The 21,100-nt window shown below is 41.7% G+C and overlaps 1 protein-coding gene across 1 annotated transcript in view; it reads right to left on the reverse strand.

Annotated features, from left to right (window-relative positions):
- Positions 1 to 21,100, reverse strand: part of LOC126259491 (neuronal acetylcholine receptor subunit alpha-3-like) — a 157,341-nt gene that overhangs the window by 17,987 nt on the left and 118,254 nt on the right. The window contains exon 8 of the mRNA XM_049956331.1: positions 15,325 to 15,500. Coding sequence (XP_049812288.1) covers positions 15,325 to 15,500 — 176 coding nt within the window. The remainder of the gene's footprint in view (positions 1 to 15,324; positions 15,501 to 21,100) is intronic.

Consider the following 21,100-nt stretch of genomic DNA (forward strand, 5'->3'; position numbering starts at 1 on the left):
ATCTTACCCCTAGCGAGATAAGCCTCTACATCCTTACATTTGTCCTCTATCCATGCCTGCTTAGCCATTTTGCACTTCCTATCGATCTCATTTTTGAGACGTTTGTATTCCTTTTTGCCTGCTTCACTTACTGCATTTTTATATTTTCTCCTTTCATCAATTAAATTCAATATTTCTTCTGTTACCCAAGGATTTCTAATAGCCCTCGTCTTTTTACCTACTTGATCCTCTGCTGCCTTCACTACTTCATCCCTCAGGGCTACCCATACGACTTCTACTGTATTTCTTTCCCCCATCTCTGTCAATTGTTCCCTTATGCTGTCCCTGAAACGCTGCACAACCTCTGGTTTAGTCAGTTTATCCAGGTCCCATGTCCTTAAATTCCCACCTTTTTGCAATTTCTTCAGTTTTAATCTACTGTTCATAACCAATAGATTGTGGTCAGAGTCCACATCTGCCCCTGGAAATTTCTTACAATTTAAAACCTGGTTCCTAACCTATCCATTTCCCTTTTTAAATTTTCTAACCTACCTGCCCGATTAAGGGATCTGACATTCCACGTTCCGATCCGTAGAATGCCAGTTTTCTTTCTCCTGATAACGACGTCCTCTTGAGTAGTCCCCGCCCGGAGATCCGAATGGGGGACTATTTTACCTCCGGAATATTTTACCCAAGAGGACGCCATCATCATTTAACCATACAGTAAAGCTGCATCCCCGGGAAAAATTACAGCTGTAGTTTCCCCTTACTTTCAGCCGTTCGCAGTACCACAACAGCAAGGCCGATTTGCTTAATATCACAAGGCCAGATCAGTCAATCATCCAGACTTTTGCCCCTGCAACTACTGAAAAGGCTGCTGCCCCTCTTCAGGAACCACACATTTGTCTGGCCTCTCAACAGATACCCCTCCGTTGTGGTTGCACCTACGGTACGGCTATCTGTATCGTTGAGGCTCGCAAGCCTCCCCGTCAACGGCAAGGTCGATGGTTCATGGGGGGAAGCATTCTTGGGTACTATTCGTATTAACAGCTTTTTTTAGTGCTGGACAGTGACATTTTGATTTTTCATGATGCAAAACGTTTGAAGAACTTTGATGGCGTAATAGATGATCTCGCATAAAGAAAAGCACGCCGTCTAAAACTGTAGCAAGATTAGAGAGAAAAAATGCTGGGACCTAAGGATTGAAGAAATGTGCACTGTCCTGCTTGTCTCTTGTCTTTACTGATTTTATGTTTGCTATATTTAATTTTATGTCACACGAAACGTAAGTTTTTAGATAATAGGCAGTAAATAGTACACATCTTCTGAAGAATTCTCATTCTCCCGGTCACAAGATATCACACCCATTATTAATTGTGAGTTTTTTTTAAAGGGGCTAGGATGTCAAAACCAATTATTGGATGCAGTAGAGGCACCACAGGGCATATTAATTTCCACTGTCCTGAATGTAGGTTTGGTGGTTTCCATTAAAACATATACATATTTGAATTCCACAGAGCGATATACGGTGACGTGCGATAAAAGAATGTGAAGAAGCATGGCACGGTACTTGGGCTCATCTATGACCAAATACATGTCTTACATTTCCGCGTGACCGCTACGGTCGCAGGTTCGAATCCTATCTCGGGCATGAATGTGTGTGATGCCGTTAGGTTAGTTAGGTTTAAATAGTTCTAAGTTCTAGGGGACTGATGACCTCAGATGTTAAGTTCAATAGTGCTCAGAGCCCATTTCTTACATGTTTTATACATTAAACTCATCAGGAATATGTGCGCTACAAAATGAACACATTTTTGAAAAATCGATTTTTCGTAAATTGTTGAGGTGGTATCTCAAACGCGCCAAAGGTGGGTGGTGGAGAGGGCGGGGGGGGGGGGGGGGTGCCACTAAAATGTCATAGCTCCGGGGCTGAACAATTGTAAGACAATACGATGATGAATTGGGTCCCTGAGGGACAAGAGATGATATATAAGAAAAAAAATCCGAAACAGCGACGTTTGGGAGACTAATTAAGTTGACTGGAGGTCATACTAAGGTATGATGTGATTCTGTTTCGTACAGGATATTCAGACTTTGCGTTCGTGGTGCATGTTAGTCTGTCTTCTTCTTAGTCTTCAGACTTCGAGTCTGATTCCTGTATCCATTTCGAAGTCTGTTATTATTTTCTGACATTCTAATTTTACAATCCGTGTTGGACGGTTTTCCTTGTGTTCCAATGTCCACGTCCATGAACATTCAACTGTGTTCCTGCCACCTGACCTACACTTCGAAAAATATCTTCAACTTCACTTCTACAGTCTAATTACCGTAGACGAAAGATGCCGCATGATCATTGGGGCACAGATTTTGTCCACTGCAGTTGTAAAAATAGCGCAGTTCTGACCTCCAGGTGACGGTTTAATTGGAGAGCAGTTAAGGAGGAAGCAGTGGACAGATTCTTAGTTAAGTTGCTCTGAGCGTCTCCTGTAAAACCACTGTTACATAGGGATGAGGAGCTACAGTCAGTGGGTGTCAGTGACGACCACACGACCCTTTGCCAACCCACTTGAAGATCGATATGTCGCACCACGCCAGACATCTAGAATTTGGTGCATCGCTGATGGCATCATAGAGGTGGAATAGGATTAATCTCTCTATTTACCTGCCATTTACTGAGTCATGTCTACGTCCAATCTAATCATCTCAATGAAATTTTTATATTCCGATTGCGCCTCCTAAGCGTCGGCAGGGGCATTTTCTCCGGTGGTTCAGCAGGTATTTGCAATTTCGTTTCTGCATTGTGTAACGAGAGTGAGCCAAAATACGATGGCAGTTCAATAAGTAATGCAACACATTTTTTTTCTCGGCCAATTTTGGTTGAAAAAACCGGAAATTTCTTGTGGAATATTTTCAAACATTTCCGCTTCGTCTCGTATAGTTTCATTGACTTCCGACAGGTGGCAGCGCTGTACGGAGCTGTTAAAATGGCGTCTGTAACGGATGTGCGTTGCAAACAATGGGCAGTGATCGAGTTCCTTTTGGCGGAAAACCAGGGCATCTCAGATATTCATAGGCGCTTGCAGAATGTCTACGGTAATCTGGCAGTGGACAAAAGCACGGTGAGTCGTTGGGCAAAGCGTGTGTCATCATCGCCGCAAGGTTAAGCAAGACTGTCTGATCTCCCGCGTGCGGGCCGGCCGTGCACAGCTGTGACTCCTGCAATGGCGGAGCGTGCGAACACATTCGTTCGAGATGATCGACGGATCACCATCAAACAACTCAGTGCTCAACTTGACATCTCTGTTGGTAATGCTGTCACAATTGTTCACCAGTTGGGATATTCAAATGTTTGTTCCCGCTGGGTCCCTCGTTGTCTAACCGAACACCATAAAGAGCAAAGGAGAACCATCTGTGCGGAATTGCTTGCTCGTCATGTGGCTGAGGGTGACAATTTCTTGTCAAAGATTGTTACAGGCGATGAAACATGGGTTCATCACTTCGAACCTGAAACAAAACGGCAATCAGTGGAGTGGCGCCACACCCACTCCCCTACCAAGAAAAAGTTTAAAGCCATACCCTCAGCCGGTAAAGTCATGGTTTCAGTCTTCTGGGACGCTGAAGGGGTTATTTTGTTCGATGTCCTTCCCCATGGTCAAACGATCAACTCTGAAGTGTATTGTGCTACTCTTCAGAAATTGAAGAAACGACTTCAGCGTGTTCGTAGGCACAAAAATCTGAACGAACTTCTCCTTCTTCATGACAACGCAAGACCTCACACAAGTCTTCGCACCCGAGAGGAGCTCACAAAACTTCAGTGGACTGTTCTTCCTCATGCGCCCTACGGCCCCGATCTCGCACCGTCGGATTTCCATATGTTTGGCCCAATGAAGGACGCAATCCGTGGGAGGCACTACGCGGATGATGAAGAAGTTATTGATGCAGTACGACGTTGGCTCCGACATCGATCAGTGGAATGGCCCTCATTTCAAGGTGGCGTAAGGCCGTAGCATTGAATGGAGATTACGTTGAAAAATAGTGTTGTGTAGCTAAAAGATTGGGGAATAACCTGGTGTATTTCAATGCTGAATAAAACAACCCCTGTTTCAGAAAAAAAATGTGTTGCATTACTTATTGAACTGCCCTCGTAAATAGGGCTCATCACGTCTTTCATGCGACGCCCCGTATCGACGGAAAATGTATGTTTGTTTTCCGTTACAAACAAAATGGTTTTCCGTTCGCATTCGATAGAGGGGTCCCTAATTAGTCTATTTCGATATTCCTATCCTTGATATGTATTAACAGGGCAGTAAAACATGAAGAATAGACAACAGTCCAGCTGCGACTCACTGTCAGTAGCGCTGCAGGGCGGTGTTGTTGCTGCTGGAGCACTGGTAACTCTTCGAGTTACAAATCGCCTATTAACACATAACGATAAAACAGATATCGCCCTGGACTAATCAGGACCGCTCTATTGAGTGGGCACTTAATATTACGATTTAAAACTCATTTGTTTCCAAAGGAAAACAAACCTAAACTGGGCGTCGCATGAAAGACGTGATGAGCTCTGTTTATTTTGTCTGACTAGCTACACAGTGCAGAAACAAAATTGTAAACATCTGCTGGAACACCAGAGAAAACGCCCCTGCCGACTCTTAGGAGAGACACCCTATGTAATCTATATGTTGGAAGCAAAGAAATAAACATAATTATGTTTTACAACCTGCCTGTGTCATTTTATTTGAATTTACAACATTTTAGAGACCAACATAAGAACATAGCACTACTTTTGCATACTGAGTTATAACAGTACACTACATTAAGAATAAACTATTGCAGTACAGCTTAGTGCTGTACATGCTTACATAGGCTTCATTTAATTTAGTTAATTAGAAAGAAAGCTGGTACATTGAACATATTGGTTGTCTCCTAAGTTGTAGCATGTGGACTGTTTATTTGACGTTATCAGTGTAATATTACTTGATTATAATTGTGTTTTTCAAAGGAAAACCTGCATCTGCTAAGAACTGAGACCTATTTACAGTGCATAAAGCCGCGCAGTCTTAACAATAACACTACCACTTGCCAAATAGCATACTCAGTTTTTTTGAATCCTTCGATCTACATATTCAGGGAATTTTGTAGGTTGGTTGATTTGAGGGAAGGGACCAAACAGCGAGGTCATCGGTCCAACATTTGATTCAGAAAGGATTGGGAAGGACGTCGGCCATGCTCTTGCAATGGAACCAACTTAGCATTTGCCTGAAGCGATTTAGTGAAATCACGGAAGACGTAAATCAGGATGGCGGGATGCGGATTTGAACCGCCGTCCTCCAGAATGCAAGTCCAGTGTGCTAACAACTGCGCCACCTTGCTTGGTCAGAGAATTTGTAGACTGAATGAAGTACGTTTTTTTTAAACGGTTACGGAAGCAAAAGGCTATCTTTATATTAGATGAAAGCTTGTTAAGCACCTATGAAAGTACGTAGCTCCATTCTGAGACCCAGTTAAAGGTGCCTGTCTTCTATTAGGCATGTGTAAATCAGCTGAAAATAATTTTCATTCTCAACGACAAAACTGCTAATGAGTAAAAGTATTGGGAAAGGAGTATAAGAATTATAACACCCTTCTAACAAGTGAATCGCATACAGCATTCTTGTTGTTTGTGTGTGCTAAATAATTTCATTTACGACTACTTTTGTCCACATCCCCAGAAAACATACAAAGTAAGAAAAAAATCGTGTCTTCAGGTAAACACAATGGCCTACACGTCTAAAGGAAAAACTCAATGAACTTAGCTTCGTCATTATTTGATATACATGTCAAGTACATTTTAACTTACTGGAACGCAATGACTTTTAATTGCAGTGATCCACTTGGAAGTGCCTACTTCTGGTGGGTACTCCTCATAGTAACAGGTCTGAGACCTCGCGATCAGCTTCGAACCGCTTAAAGGGATTTTTAGCTATCATCTGATCCCCCAAAAGTGAGTTTGCACTCCTGATTCATAGGCTTGTGTCACCATCAAACATTGCAGTGGAAGAACCGCTCTTTAAGGACATTGTCTGAAAATTTATCTAGATTATTAACTAGAATGGACCCAATAGCGATCCTTCTGCGACCACCACATGCTATGCTCCTTCATTTTTAAATTAGCTCCATGCATGTAACAGTTTGTCAATGAGACCCTCTGTTTCCTGTTATGAATGTAAGACTCCATCCATGGAAAAGAATAGTAAATAATGCTGTAAAACTTCGCTAAGTACAAATTTGTGATCCTGTTTTTGGTGAAGTTATAAAATATACTTACAGGAATTTTTTTCTTCTTTAGCTCTGCATCGCCAACACTTGAGGGAGCATGTTTTGCTTTCACTATCGAGAATCATTTACGAAAGTGAAACGGAGAAGCAGTTAAACGTTCTGCTCATCCAAATGAGTCAATTCACTTTTCAAATTACTTTGGAAATGACTGGGCGGAATGAAATAAGTCTGTAAACAGAAGTGGCATTTTTATCTTCCAGTTTTATTTACAAGCGTCATTACATAACACTTAAGTCTGTAGGGAAATGTGACGTGTCTCACTCACTGAATACAAAGGTAACTTGAGGGTGACTGTGCCAATTCAGCACAAGCTTTTGATGTTCTGATAGTCTCCTCAAGTTTGCTACCGGATTCTAACGAAATTTCGGCGCTCTTTCTATTCGCCATCTTCCGCAGAACGTAGCTGCTGCTTAGTCTCGCTATCAGCTTCCAGTGGCACTCAGCAGCAGAAGCAGCATTCCATTAAAGATGACGGAGAGATGGATCACTGAGATATCGAATCATGTTGATTTCACGATCCGGCAGGATATCTGAGGAAGTTATCAGGCATTATTTAGCAGAGAGAGTCTAGGAAGTCATTTTTAATATCCCGTTAGAAACACCACTACAGCCATCCCCTAAGTGATATGATGAACTTTTTAACACTTTCGCTGCCATGTAGCTTATAGGACTGTTGCACTCCAGGCCAAGAAAGAAAAAATATTTTTTGTTTATAACTATGTACTGAATATTTTATAGCGTTGCGAAGTGTACCCCGAATGTATAAAAGCTCGAAATGCTTCAAAAGACGGCTTAAATTGTGGGGTAGCCGGCGTCCTAATGGGTCAGAGGCGAAACCAGCTTCAGAGAGATTGACATTGTTAGCCGTGAGGACGACGGCTACCTCACTTTCTTAACAGGACATGATACAGAAACTGGGTACAAATTATTTAAAAGCGCATCCAGTTTACTGTTATTTATTGGGTGTGTGTAATCAATAGCAACTAAAATTGTTTTTCTTACAATCTGTGTGTTTTTTTAAAAACGGGAAATGCAGGAAATTCATGACATTCCTTACAGAGTGTGGTTGTTGTGGCTGCGAGTTTCTGCCTTTCATTTCTTCCTTTATTTCTTGAAATCTTCAAATAGCAACTTCTGTACGTCTTCCACATTTTCAATTTCGCTTGTCTCACTGCATGCTCTCTACAAGTGTATGGCTCTGGAAACATTTAGAAGATCGGATGGGAGTCGGTGTATCGATGTTGCTCTCCAAGAGACTCGTGATTATTTCCTCCCTAAAATTCTATAGAGGAATATTTTTCTCGGTAAATATTTTGTACATAAAAGGAGCGTTTACTACTGCTGTGTGGAACATAATTTAAAAAGCCACTTTATGGTACCATCTTAGTGTTTTCCTCAGTGGCAAGAAATAGCTTGACACCTGGTCTGACACATCGATTCCTTGGTTTGCCGCATTATAATCCAAAATGGCAGCTGGCTTAAATATTTCCCGTTTTTAAGTCTAAAGCTACTATTTCTCAGGATTTCTATTGACACTGTACAGCCGTCCTGTGTAAACAATTTTTCTCATCGTATAACCAGCCTGGTTACAGTCCGCAGCACGTGGTTTAGTAGCTAGCGTTGCTCCCTCTGGATCACGGCGTCCCGGGTTCGGTTCCCGGAAGGGTTGGGGATTTTCTCTGCCCAGAGACTGGGTGTTTGTGTTGTCCTCATCATTCCATCATCATTCGTGAAAGTGGCTAGATTGGAGTGTGTACAGATTGGGAATTTGTACGGGCACTTATGACGGCGCAGTAGACAGCCCCCGAATCCAAACATCATCATTATCAACATGATCATCAGCTTGGTTACCAAGTTTGAGTATCTTGGTTCCATATCCATGGGTCTTACTGCGGATGTACTGACGAAATAAAAGTCATCCGTGAAAGGGCACTATCGACTCGTCCACTGTTAGCATTTTTCTCGGTTCATATTGCGACCAAAATTTACTCTCGATCCTATCAAGGAGTTTTCGGATCTTCAGTACAATCATTTGTATGTGCAGTTGCGTTTTTCTCGAAATGGACGAACCTCAACAGCAGGAGAAATCGATTATGGGACATCGGCCTAGCGAATGGGTTGTGCCTGTAAAGAACACTACTGCTCAAATAGTTGGTAAAGTGTGGGTAGTGAATAAGCCCCATGTACATAATCACACCAAAGAACCTCGGCATCTCATCAGCGTTTGTCTCCTTCCAAGCCGTAGCCCTCGCTTTATCACGGGTCTGAGCAGTAGACAAGAACTGTACAACATTTTTGTTTCTTTTTAAGTTACAATTAACGTTACAGTATCGTCCCCGATGAAAGCTCTGAAGATTTGTATAGGCTTCAGATCCTTCCGATTCTAAGGGTAATGTGGATCATTAAATTCAAAGGTTTCTATCCTTTTGAATTGTATGTTCCTCAACGTGATACAGCCGTCCCAGCTTTCATTTTGACTTCCTTTTAGAAATTGAGGAGAAATAAGTATTGTAATGAATAGCTCATTATGTCCTTCCAATACCTCGTCACATTCATTCTCAGGCACCAATTGTTGCTTGGGTGAGGAAGTTTCATTGAGTGCGTAATGATCATCACTGTCGTCACTCAAATCACAAACATCAGATAAATCACCATCATCAGCACTGAGAATTTTCAACAGCTCTTCCTCTGTCGAAATATCTGACTTACCTTTCAGTCGCTGTTTACCATTAGAGGGACTGGGGCTTGTATCTCCACCGCGCTTCGTCCGTGGTCTACCATTAGACCGCGCCATTTACTGTACAACAGAGGGCAAACTAATGGTGTTAAAATATATTTGGTATTTAGCAAGTGATTACAGAATAATTCGTAGCCTACCAAATAATTGCCTGAGATTTTCTTCAGTTTCTTATACCTGACTTACAATCTCTCTTCCGCATAGTTATTCACGAGTGTTTCTAAACAATTAAAACCAAAGTATGAAAACAATGAATCCTAACCATGTCACACGGAGGGCAGAGTTTTACAAGTAAATGAATCTGTGATCTAGCGGCCATTGCACGAACCATTACTATGTTACCCGTAAGGCCATTGAAAAGGCAGATTTTGGTTTCCTGCCAGGCCAGCCTGTTTCAGAGCTGACTGAAAGCAAATGAAGCTGAAGAAGCCGGCACCCTCGTGGCCTGTGAAGAACACACTTCTGAGGTTACCGGCGCCCTCACATCTGTACTGCGATCTAGCGGCCATTGCACGTACTATTACAGTGTCACTCCATAAGGCCACAGAAAAGGCAGATACGGGTTTCGTGCAAAGCCAGTTCCAGAAATGACAGAATGCAACTGAAGCTGAGGGAGACGGCGCCCCCATGGCCTCTGAGATACCCACTTCTCAGGTTACCGGCACCATCATGGCAGCGAATGTGTTTCGCCTCAGCTCTTGCACTCCTGAAACTGAAGAGACTTTCTAAGCGTTAGACATATATTTTGTGTTAACAAATTTCCAGTCTGCATTTTATATCCTCTCTACTTTCATCATCATCATTTATTTTACTACCTGATTCAATCCATCTACATTACACTCTTCTTGATTTTGCTTTTGTTGCTGTTTGACTTATGTGCTCCTTTCAAGAAACTGTCAATTCCATTCAGGTGTTCTTCAGAGTCCTTCGTTGACTCTAACACAATCAAAATGTTACTGGTGTATTTCAGCTTCGTGTAATAGTTTCAGTTGCAAAATTCTACATCGAAAAAGATATGATTGTCGGAAGGACAGAGTCAGCATACAGGAAAGTCAAAACAACCTTTGGTGACATTAGAAGCAACGGTGGAAACATTAAGAGTGCAACGGGAATTCCACTGTTAAATGCAGAGGAGAGAGCAGACAGGTGGAAAGAATACATTGAAATCCTCTATGAGGGTGAAGATTTGTCTGATGTGATACAAGAAGAAACAGGAGTCGATTTAGAAGAGATAGGGGATCCAGTATTAGAATCGGAATTTAAAAGAGCTTCAGAGGACTTACGGTCAATTAAGGCAGAAGGCATAGATAACATTCCATCAGAATTTCTAAAACTATTGGGGGAAGTGGCAACAAAACGACTATTCACGTTGGTGTGTAGAATATATGAGTCTGGTGACATACCATCTGACTTTCGGAAAAGCATAATCCACACAGTTCCGAAGACGGCAAGAGCTGACAAGTGCGAGAATTATCGCACAATCAGCTTAACAGCTCATGCATCGAAGCTGCTTAAAAGAATAATATACAGAAGAATGGAAAAGAAAATTGAGAATGCGCTAGGTGACGATCAGTTTGGCTTTAGGAAAAGTAAAGGGACGAGAGAGGCAATTCCGACGTTACGGCTAATAATGGAAGCAAGGCTAAAGAAAAATCAAGACACTTTCATAGGATTTGTCGACCTGGAAAAAGCGTTCGACAATATAAAATGGTGCAAGCTGTTCGAGATTCTAAAAAAAGTAGGGGTAAGCTATAGGGAGAGACGGGTCATATACAATATGTACAACAACCAAGAGGGAATAATAAGAGTGGACGATCAAGAACGAAGTGCTCGTATTAAGAAGGGTGTACGACAAGGCTGTAGCCTTTCGCCCCTACTCTTCAATCTGTACATCGAGGAAGCAATGATGGAAATAAAAGAAAGGTTCAGGAGTGGAATTAAAATACAAGGTGAAAGGATATCAATGATACGATTCGCTGATGACATTGCTATCCTGAGTGAAAGTGAAGAAGAACTAAATGATCTGCTGAACGGAATGAACAGTCTAATGAGTACACAGTATGGTTTGAGAGTAAATCGGAGAAAGACGAAGGTAATGAGAAGTAGTAGAAATGAGAACAGCGAGAAACTTAACATCAGGATTGATGGTCACGAAGTCAATGAAGTTAAGGAATTCTGCTACCTAGGCAGTAAAATAACCAATGACGGACGGAGCAAGGAGGACATCAAAAGCAGACTCGCTATGGCCAAAACGGCATTTCTGATCAAGAGAAGTCTACTAATATCAAATACCGGCCTTAATTTGAGGAAGAAATTTCTGAGGATGTACGTCTGGAGTACAGCATTGTATGGTAGTGAAACATGGACTGTGGGAAAACCGGAACAGAAGAGAATCGAAGCATTTGAGATGTGGTGCTATAGACGAATGTTGAAAATTAGGTGGACTGATAAGGTAAGGAATGAGGAGGTTCTACGCAGAATCGGAGAGGAAAGGAATATGAGCCGGTCGGTGTGGCCGTGCGGTTCTAAGCGCGTCAGTTTGGAACCGCGTGACCGCTCCGGTGGCAGGTTCGAATCCTGCCTCGGGCATGGATGTGTGTGATGTCCTTAGGTTAGTTAGGTTTAAGTAGTTCTAAGTTCTAGGGGACTGATGACCTCAGTAGTTAAGTCCCATAGTGCTCAGAGCCATTTTTGAGGAAAGGAATATGAGGAAAACACTGATAAGGAGAAGCGACAGGATGATAGGACATCTGCTAAGATATGAGGGAATGACTTCCATGGTTCTAGAGGGAGCTGTAGAGGGCAAAAACTGTAGAGGAAGACAGATATTGGAATACGTCAAGCAAATAATTGAGGACGTAGGTTGCAAGTGCTACTCTGAGATGAAGAGGTTAGCACAGGAAAGGAATTCGTGGCGGGCCGCATCAAACCAGTCAGTAGACTGATGACCAAAAAAAAAAAAACTACTACACTGCGATTAGCTGCATCAATTGAATATTCAGCTGAGATTGGTTGTACAGGGTGGTGGAAGGGGATAAAGGGTGGAGAAGTGGAAGGGGAGGGAAAGGGCGGGGGTGGAGAGGGGGCATAGCCTGTCATGTGTCGATGATGATGATGGTGATAGGATTCACAAGTCTGATGATGCCACTCATGTGTGGTGACATCTTTGATATAAGTGGAGTGGGGTTTGGTATATCATTGGTGGGGCAATGACCTGGAACACATATCAAAAATTGAAAATAAGTGGTGTAGTTAATTCCTAGATATACTACATGCTATGGTCAGACTGGATGTTTCTAGCAAGCAAGTAGTCTCTTACAAGAAGCATTCACGTGACACTTGACCTGTTGAGGGATGATGCCTCAAAAACACCATCTTAAAAGTATCTTTCCCATTTCCTATTCACAATCTCTGCATTAATATGTTCCACAGAATGGTTCATGCAGATCTACATCTACACCTACATCCACATGTACATGGATACTCTGCAAATCACATTTAAGTGCCTGGCAGAGGGTTCATTGAACCACCTTCACAATTCTCTATTATTCCAATCTCGTAAAGCGCACGGAAAGAATGAACACCTATATCTTTCCGTACGAGCTCTGATTTCTCTTATTTTATCGCGGTGATCGTCCCTCCGTATGTAGGTCGGTGTCAACAAAATATTTTCGCATTCGGAGGAGAAAGTTGGTGATTGGAATTTCGTGAGAAGATTCCGTCGCAACGAAAACGCCTTTCTTTTAACGATTTCCGCCATAAATCCTGTATCATTTCTGTGACACTCTTTCACAAATTTCACGATGGTACAAGCTGTACTGCCTTTCTTTCAATTTTTTCGATGTACTCCGTCAGTCCTATCTGGTAAGGATCCCACACCGCGCAGCAGTATTCTAAAAGAGGACGGGCAAGCGTAGTGTCTCCTTAGTAGGTCTGTTACATTTTCTAAGTGTCCTGCCAACAAAACGCAGTCTTTAGTTAGCCTTCCCCACAACATTTTCTACGTGTTCCTTTCAATTTAAGTTGTTCGTAATTGTACTACCTAGGTATTTAGCTGAATTTACGGTATTTAGATTAGACTGATTTATGGTGTAACCGAAGTTTAACGAGATCCTTTTAGTACTCATGTGGATGACCTCACACTTTTCGTTATTCAGGGTCAATTGCCATTCAGATATTTTTTCTAAATAGTTTTGCAGTTTGTTTAGATCTTCTGATGACTTTATTAGTCGCTAAACGACAGCATCATCTGCAGACAACTGAAGACGGCTGCTCTGTCTCCAAAATCGTTTATATAGATAAGTAACAGCAAAGGGCCTATAACACTACGTTGGGGGAACGCCAGAAATCACTTCTGTTTTACTCGATGACTTTCCGTCAGTTACTACGAACTGTGACCTCTCTGACAGGAAATCACAAATCCAATCACATAATGTAGACAATATTCCATAAGCACGCAATTTCAATACGAGCCGCTTGTGTGGTACAGTGTCAAAAGCCTTCTGGAAATCCAGAAATACGGAATCGATCTGAAATCCCTTGTCAATAGCACTCAACACTTCATGTGACTAAAAAGCTAGTTGTGTTTCAAGGGAACAATGTTTTCTAAACCTATGTAGGACTGTGTGTCAATAGACAGTTTTCTTCGAGATAATTCATGATGTTCGAAGACAGTATATGTTCTAAAATCCTGCTACATATCGACGTTAACAATATGGGCCTGTAATTTAGTGAATTACTCATACTACCTTTCTTGAACATTGGTGTGACCTGTGCAACTACCGAGCGAGGTGGCGCAGTGGTTAGACACTGGACTCGCATTCGGGAGGACGACGGTTCAATCCCGCGTCCGGCCATCCTGATTTAGGTTTTCCGTGATTTCCCTAAATCACTCCAGGCAAATGCCGGGATGGTTCCTCTGAAAGGGCACGGCCGACTTCCTTCCCCATCCTTCCCTAATCCGATGAGACCGATGACCACGCTGTCTTGTCTCCTTCCCCAAAACCAACCAACCTGTGCAACTTTGCAGTCTTTGGGCGCGGATCATTCGTCGAGCGAGCGGTTGTATATGATTGTTAAGACAGGGTTGTAGCCTCTCCCCGACGTTATTCAATCTGTATATTGAGCAAGCAGTGAAGGAAACAAAAGAATAATTCGTAGTAGGTATTAAAATCCATGGAGAAGAAATTAAAACTCTGAGGTTCGCCGATGACAATGTAATTCTGTCAGAAACAGCTAAGGACTTGGAAGAGCAGTTGAACGGAATGGATAGTGTCTTGAAAGGAGGATACGCTGAACATCAATAAATGCAAAACAAAGACAATGCAATGTAGTCGAATTAAGTCGGGTGATGCTGAGGGAATTAGATTAGAAAATGAGGCAATTAAAGTAGTAAAGGAGTTTTGCTATTTGGGGATCAAAACAACTGATAATGCTCGAAGTAGAGAGGATATAAAATGTAGACTGGCAATGGAAAGGAAAGCGTTTCTGAAGAAGAGAAATTTGCTAACATCGCGTGTAGACTTAAGTGTCAGGAAGTCGTTTCTGAAGGTATTTGTATGGAGTGTAGCCATGTATGGAAGTGAAACATGGACGATAAATAGTTTGGAAAAGAAGGAAATAGAAGCTTTCGAAATGTGGTGCTACAGAATAATGCTGAAGATTAGAAGGATAGATCACGTAACTAATGAGGAGGTATTGAATAGGATTGGGGAGAAGAGAAGTTTGTGGCACAACTTGACTAGAAGAAGGGATCGGTTGGTAGGACATGTTCTGAGGCATCAAGGGATCACCAATTTAGTATTAGAGGGCAGCGTGAAGGGTAAAAATCGTAGAAGGAGACCAAGAGAGGAATACACCAAGCAGATTCAGAAGGATGTAGGTTGCAGTAGGTACTGGGAGATGAAGGAGTTTGCACATGATAGATTAGCATGCAGAGCTGCATCAAACCAGTCTCAGGACTGAAGACTACAACAACAACAACAAGTATGGAGTTAATGCATCAGCATACTCCGAAAGGAACCTAATTGGTATACAATCTGGACCAGAAGACTTGATTTTATTAAGTAATTTAAGTTGCTTCGCTACTCCGTGGATATTTACTTCTACGCTACTCATCTTGGCAGCTGTTCTTGATTCGAATTCTGAAGCATTTAAGTCGTCTTCGTTTGTGCAGGCATTTATTGTCATACAGCTTCCATTGTGACGGATCCGACACTAGTGTGAGTAGCAGTTTCAGAAATGTTAATAAGGAGGTTAGGCGTTGTGAGGTTCAGATATAGCGAACTCACCTGCAGCCTGAGAGAGCCATGGGGCGAGCAGAGCAGGAACCGCGCGGGCCCGGACTCCAGCAGGGAGGGCAGCCACACGGGGGTGTCCAGTGTGCGCAGGCTGCTCAACCTCCGCAGGCCCACGGCAGCCATGAAGGACGCACACGCCACTACCAGCAGGTCGCGATACATCAGCGCTGCCCAACACAGACAGATTCAAACGTACACTAGAATCACAAGTTAGAACACGAAACAGTGGATATCTCAGTGTTGTTGTAAAATAACCTAATGGAAGTGGAAGCAAATTATGAGCAAAAAGGCGAAGAAGCGCTAGAAGTGAGGGACAATAATTTACAGTCATAAATGTCAACTAAGCGGTTGTATCGTACCTCCTTGCATATGTAGAAACGAGATGTCATCCTTCTGAGTCTACCTCGTATAGAATACGTCATTATGGTGCATGGATTCTTGCTCCAGCGAGAAGACTCTCCAATGTGCTGTGCTAGTGTGGTAGACATAACGGTTCCCCATAGTTCTCTGTGTTATATTGTCGAACTAGAGGGCAATGGAAGACCGACATTATTTTAGCTAACATTCGTATGAAATAGATAATGGGGAAAGAAAGGGAAAAGATGAGTGGGAATTCATGACCTCCAACCGCACAGGGCACTGTGGTAATGCAATGCCAAAAGTTGAAAATTTGTACCAGTCCAGGAATCGATCCCATACGTACATCTCATGACCAGTTACCTCAACCGCACCGGGCCGCCGGACATCGTCCATGAACAACTCAAATTTATAATACTGCAATACATTCTCCCTCATGTATTATCTCTCTATTCCCAAATTATTGATTCCCATAAAATTCGCACGATATTACTGCAACCGAACTGAAACAAATGTCAAGGAACTGTTGACGTCTTACAGGAGTTTGAGTGGTGTCTTCTGCCAGACACTTACGACAGAAAACAAACCACTAAACTATAAACATTTTACATAACGGTAAGAACGAATGTGGTATTATTCTTAAGACTCTTTGAGATCTCTCAATTGCTCCATAAAATGTCACGGAGTATTTCGTAATCACTCATTGTGTGGCTGGCCTATCAATGTGTTTTGCTAGTGATCGGTTAACCATGTGTATCTTTGTAGATATTTTAGACCCCTTATTGTCCTATCTGTGTTTCAATAGAACATTTTAAAATATTTTACAAAATTTGTAATATTTTCTAGGATTAGTCATAATATGATTGTGCTGGTGAACATGATTGAGTTTGGGAAACAGAGAAAGCAGTTTTAAGTAAGGTTATCTTTTCTATCTTTCTAATTTTTCATGTTATTAACCATATTCGTTTCTACTTATTTTAAAAGGGGCTTTGATAACACCATCTCTGACAACCTGCGACTGCAGCGAATATATTCAGCAGTGTTTCAGCGCACTACCAACCTCTCTGCACGCCTGTGGCGTTGTCACACACCAGTGAAGGTTCCATTTTTCGTCACTTATCCAACTATTTGACTTTATATGGACTAGGCGTCCTGCTAACAGGTAAATCACGTGAAATTTATTACAAAGTGTGAAGATAGCTGTATATCTAGTCTACAAATTTAGACAATGGAATGTTATCTCTCTAGGAAGACCACTGAGTTAAAAATTTTGTATCTGCCATCCATTATTGGTGCTCGTTTATACACTGATGGAAATGGGACATGTCGCACGATAATCAACTTGACCAACGCTAGCAAATTGACTATACTATGCATTTGGGATATTTTAATTACAATTCCATCCTTATTTTCAGACTTTTCAGCAGAGGAAAAAGTCATTCCTACCGGTTAAGAGTGGTGTGAATACATGGTGGCTATTAGATGTGTCTAAGGGTATGGGAAATTTTCAGGTTGATTCTGAAACACAGTGTTCCTGGAGAAAGTGTTAATTTCGGACTTTTAGAATGATAGAATAATAGGAATGGGGAACATAGGATCATCATACCAGCAGATCACATAGATGGTTGGTTATAAGGCAGTGACGGCAGAGATGGAATCGGGACAACAGTTTTGACCCGTACGAGTGTGTGTATCGATGGTCATAATGCTCGCTTATCTTTGATGAGAGAGACGTGTGACTTCTCTGGCCTGCCAGGAAGGATACTGACGGTGATGGCGATTTAAGCGACTACGCCGATTAGCAAAAGGAAGTCTGGGACTGCAGCGAGTATGATCAGTTTTCTTCATTCCTTCATCACAACATCGGATGGCGCCTTGGGTGGTAACAGTGCTTATGACCGCATATCAGCCTTGCATCCACTTTCGTATTGTTAATTAATGTTGTTGGCTTTATAATTACCCTTGTTTTGAAGGTATTGGTGGCCGACTATCAAAGTACCAATCAGTTTGATGTTGCCAGTGTTGATAAGCTCATGAAAGGTTATTGGTTGTTATTCATGAATTCGAATGAGGTTTTGTGTTGTCTGTAACAAGGGAATTCCAATTTATGGTGAGTGGGTCCTGAACGAAAAAATATTAATAATTTTACTATTCATCTTCACTTGTTATGGCATTTTCACTTCAGCTTGCTGCAAGTTGGTATTTCGCATAATTATTTAGTATCTATGCTATGTTTCCTTGCAAAAATAGAGGTGACTAAGTTCTCTGTATTCATTTGTTACATTCGTAACATAATTCCTTAACACAATAAGGCACTTTCTCTGCACACCTTGTAATTTTGCACCTAACGAAATTTGTCTTTTAAAGTATTGTTTATTTTCTTAAATATCATTCCTCGTTTAATTGTTATTGGAATTCCAGTGCCTTCTTTCTCATTTGATAGCCTTCAGCGTGATCAGTTATTGCTTATTTTTAATTTTCATTAGTAGTTTATTTTTTAGATTATAGCTTTCTTTAAATTTTTTGTAAGTGTGTTAGAACAAATATCAATAGAATCTTGTATAGTGTTTCTGGCAAATAAATTTATCCCTGACAGTACCCACTCCAGTTCTCTTCCCCTCTGCCATTCGCCTTACGAATGATAACAAGCGCTTATATAACTGACCATATCAGGAAAAGCGCGGGATCTGTGATAATTGTTTAAAACAAATTGTGATTTTATATTCTTTCGTAGAATTTGGTTCACAGGTACGTCTTTTATCATGTAGGCTCATAACACTGAAGGACATCTCAGAAGAGAACAAATGGCCTATGAATTGAAATTACTGGAGTGTAATGTTGCCAGAACCATTGCTGAAATGAGTGAATATTTGAGAAGTGCAGTCAGCCGTCTGGTACAATTTAATGTCCAGGCACTCGGCAAGGTGAGTGACACAGTTCTTCTTTGCTGGGAGTCTCTTGCTGGTGGCCAGGCTTCTATAGAATTTTTGCATAGTAGTTCCACGTCAGTTATTCAGCTTGTTCAGATTAATGCACTGCTAGACTATATCTACATTGTATATGAGATATATGAAGGGCTTATTTCAATAGTGGTACAAGTCCATTACCTCCACTTCACTGTCTATAATTAATGAGCCAAACAAACAGAAAGAAAGGTTCATCTCTAGCAAGAAGCCATATACTTGAATATTTCTGGTATCTCAACTGCAGATTTTTCAGCGCTCATTTAACTTTACGACTCTGTATCTCAATATGAACAAATGTGGACTGGTACCACTACTGAAATAAGCCCTTCATATAGTAGATTACTGGCGATAAGAGAAGAAGAGGACGTCTATGAAATTTCTATAAGCCCATTGAGTGGTCCACGGGCAGTGGGATATAGTGATGTTGACCTGCGGCAAAAGTTTAGTCTTAGAATGGTTTCCTCATGTAAATTCTGCAAGGGCTCCACGAACTATGTATTAGTGGATTTCAGCTTGTTCTTTTTAAATTCATCAGTGGAGATGCATCGAATTTCTGGTTTTGTGTAGAGTGTCTGAAGTTCTTTTTTCTTTTTTTTTTCGTGTTCTATATATTTACTCTGGCTAAAAGGCGTTTATGAAATATTCTAGAACAGGTAATTGGGGATGAAGGTAGCTTGAAGAAGTTGAGACAAAGAATTGTTTATATAATTTGTCACACGGGTTAAGAAATCAGCTTGTTAATAAAAAAATACTTTCATGTGCAAGATTGCAAAGAATATCTTTTTCGCTGAGTGTAGAGTCTTAAGAAAGCTCATCTTGCTTTTCACACTGAAGCTAATGAGAGGGAGGTTCAAAAAAAATGTTCAAATGTGTGTGAAATCTTATGGGACTTAACTGCTAAGGTCATCAGTCCCTAAGCTTACACACTACTTAACCTAAATTATCCTAAGGAAAAACACACACACCCCTGCCCGAGGAAGGACTCGAACCTCCGCCGGGACCAGCCGCACAGTCCATGACTGCAGCGCCCTAGACCGCTTTTTTTTTTTTTAATTCTCATTTTGTTCGCTTTTGTTCGTTGTATCTGCTTGGGGCGGACGTCGTAAGACATCCGATTAAGTTCGTTGATGATCGATTAACTCAGTTTTATCCCGCACGGCCAGAGTGAGGTGGTTGACACTGTTCATGACATGCGACCTTAGGGTCGCTCTTGAGTGGTATTTACTAACAAACCTACAACCTTCACTGGACTTAATGAAATCCCTGTTGATTTTGATAGCATTCATTTTTCTGATCAACAATAGTAAAAACTGACACGTATTGGAAGTATTCAGCAAAGTGAATCTCCGGTACGACAGGAGAGCAGAGAAAAACGATTCAGGTGCTTTGACTGTGATGGGATCCGCCATTTTGCACGCAGTTGTAATATGAGCCGACAAGGACCAAAGAAAGTGTTGTGTACATAGTTCCGCGTAGTCAGCGCGTACACAACTTTCCCACTAGAGCGCATCCCGCTAAGCACAACAGCATAGGTTCAGCGCTCGTCCGTCTCTGCACTACGAGATGGCGCTGCCATAGAGACGGACCAAATTCAGCTTCCGCCGATCCGCGTATTAATATGTAATGCAGCCAATGAGATTGCTGCTAACATAGAACCTTTTCTCCTCGTGGATCACACTCGCACAGTGATACATGAACGCGCGAGGTATTATAACGAGTGTACAGACCTCCGATTAGCCAGCTGCATTTGTCTGCACCAGTGTGTACCAGTCTGCATTAGTGTACCAGTCTACAGTCAAGTTTCAGTCCGTGCCTAATAAGATTACCATATCCCTGTACTGTACATAGCCATGAAGAGAAATTTATAGACGCCGGCCGGTGTGGCCATGCGGTTCTAGGCGCTTCAGTCTGGAACCGCGTGACCGCTACGGTCGCAGGTTCGAATCCTGCCTCGGGCATGGATGTGAGTGATGTCCTTAGGTTTGTTAGGTTTAAGTAGTTCTAAGTTCTAGGGGACTGATGACCTTAGAAGTTAAGTCCCATAGTGCTCAGAGCCAGAAATTTATAGACACTTTTGTCAAGTCTCAGAGATATGTGAGAATAAGATTACCGTACCAGTACCAAGAGAACTTCAGATTGTCAATTGTAAATAGCATCCAGAACCAAGTTAAGTAATTTTTATACTTGTTATTATTTTAATAAATGTGTCTGAAAATTAATCAAGTTCTGTTGAAAGTTGGTCACCGACAATCTGCTACTCTAAGCGTGCAAGTGGCATTTCTATCGTCTGACCTAACGGCAGAAGATAAGCACGCGACGATAAGACAACGAGACACACTGCTGACACTCGCCTACTTGGTTAGAGCGACAAGTCAAATAATTTGATGGTGTGTGTACTGAAGATCTTACAGTACGCACACCACAGAAAGTAAGGCGGTTTCGGA

Source organism: Schistocerca nitens, chromosome 5, assembly GCF_023898315.1.
Source record: "Schistocerca nitens isolate TAMUIC-IGC-003100 chromosome 5, iqSchNite1.1, whole genome shotgun sequence".
NCBI classification, from domain to species: Eukaryota; Metazoa; Arthropoda; class Insecta; order Orthoptera; family Acrididae; genus Schistocerca; species Schistocerca nitens.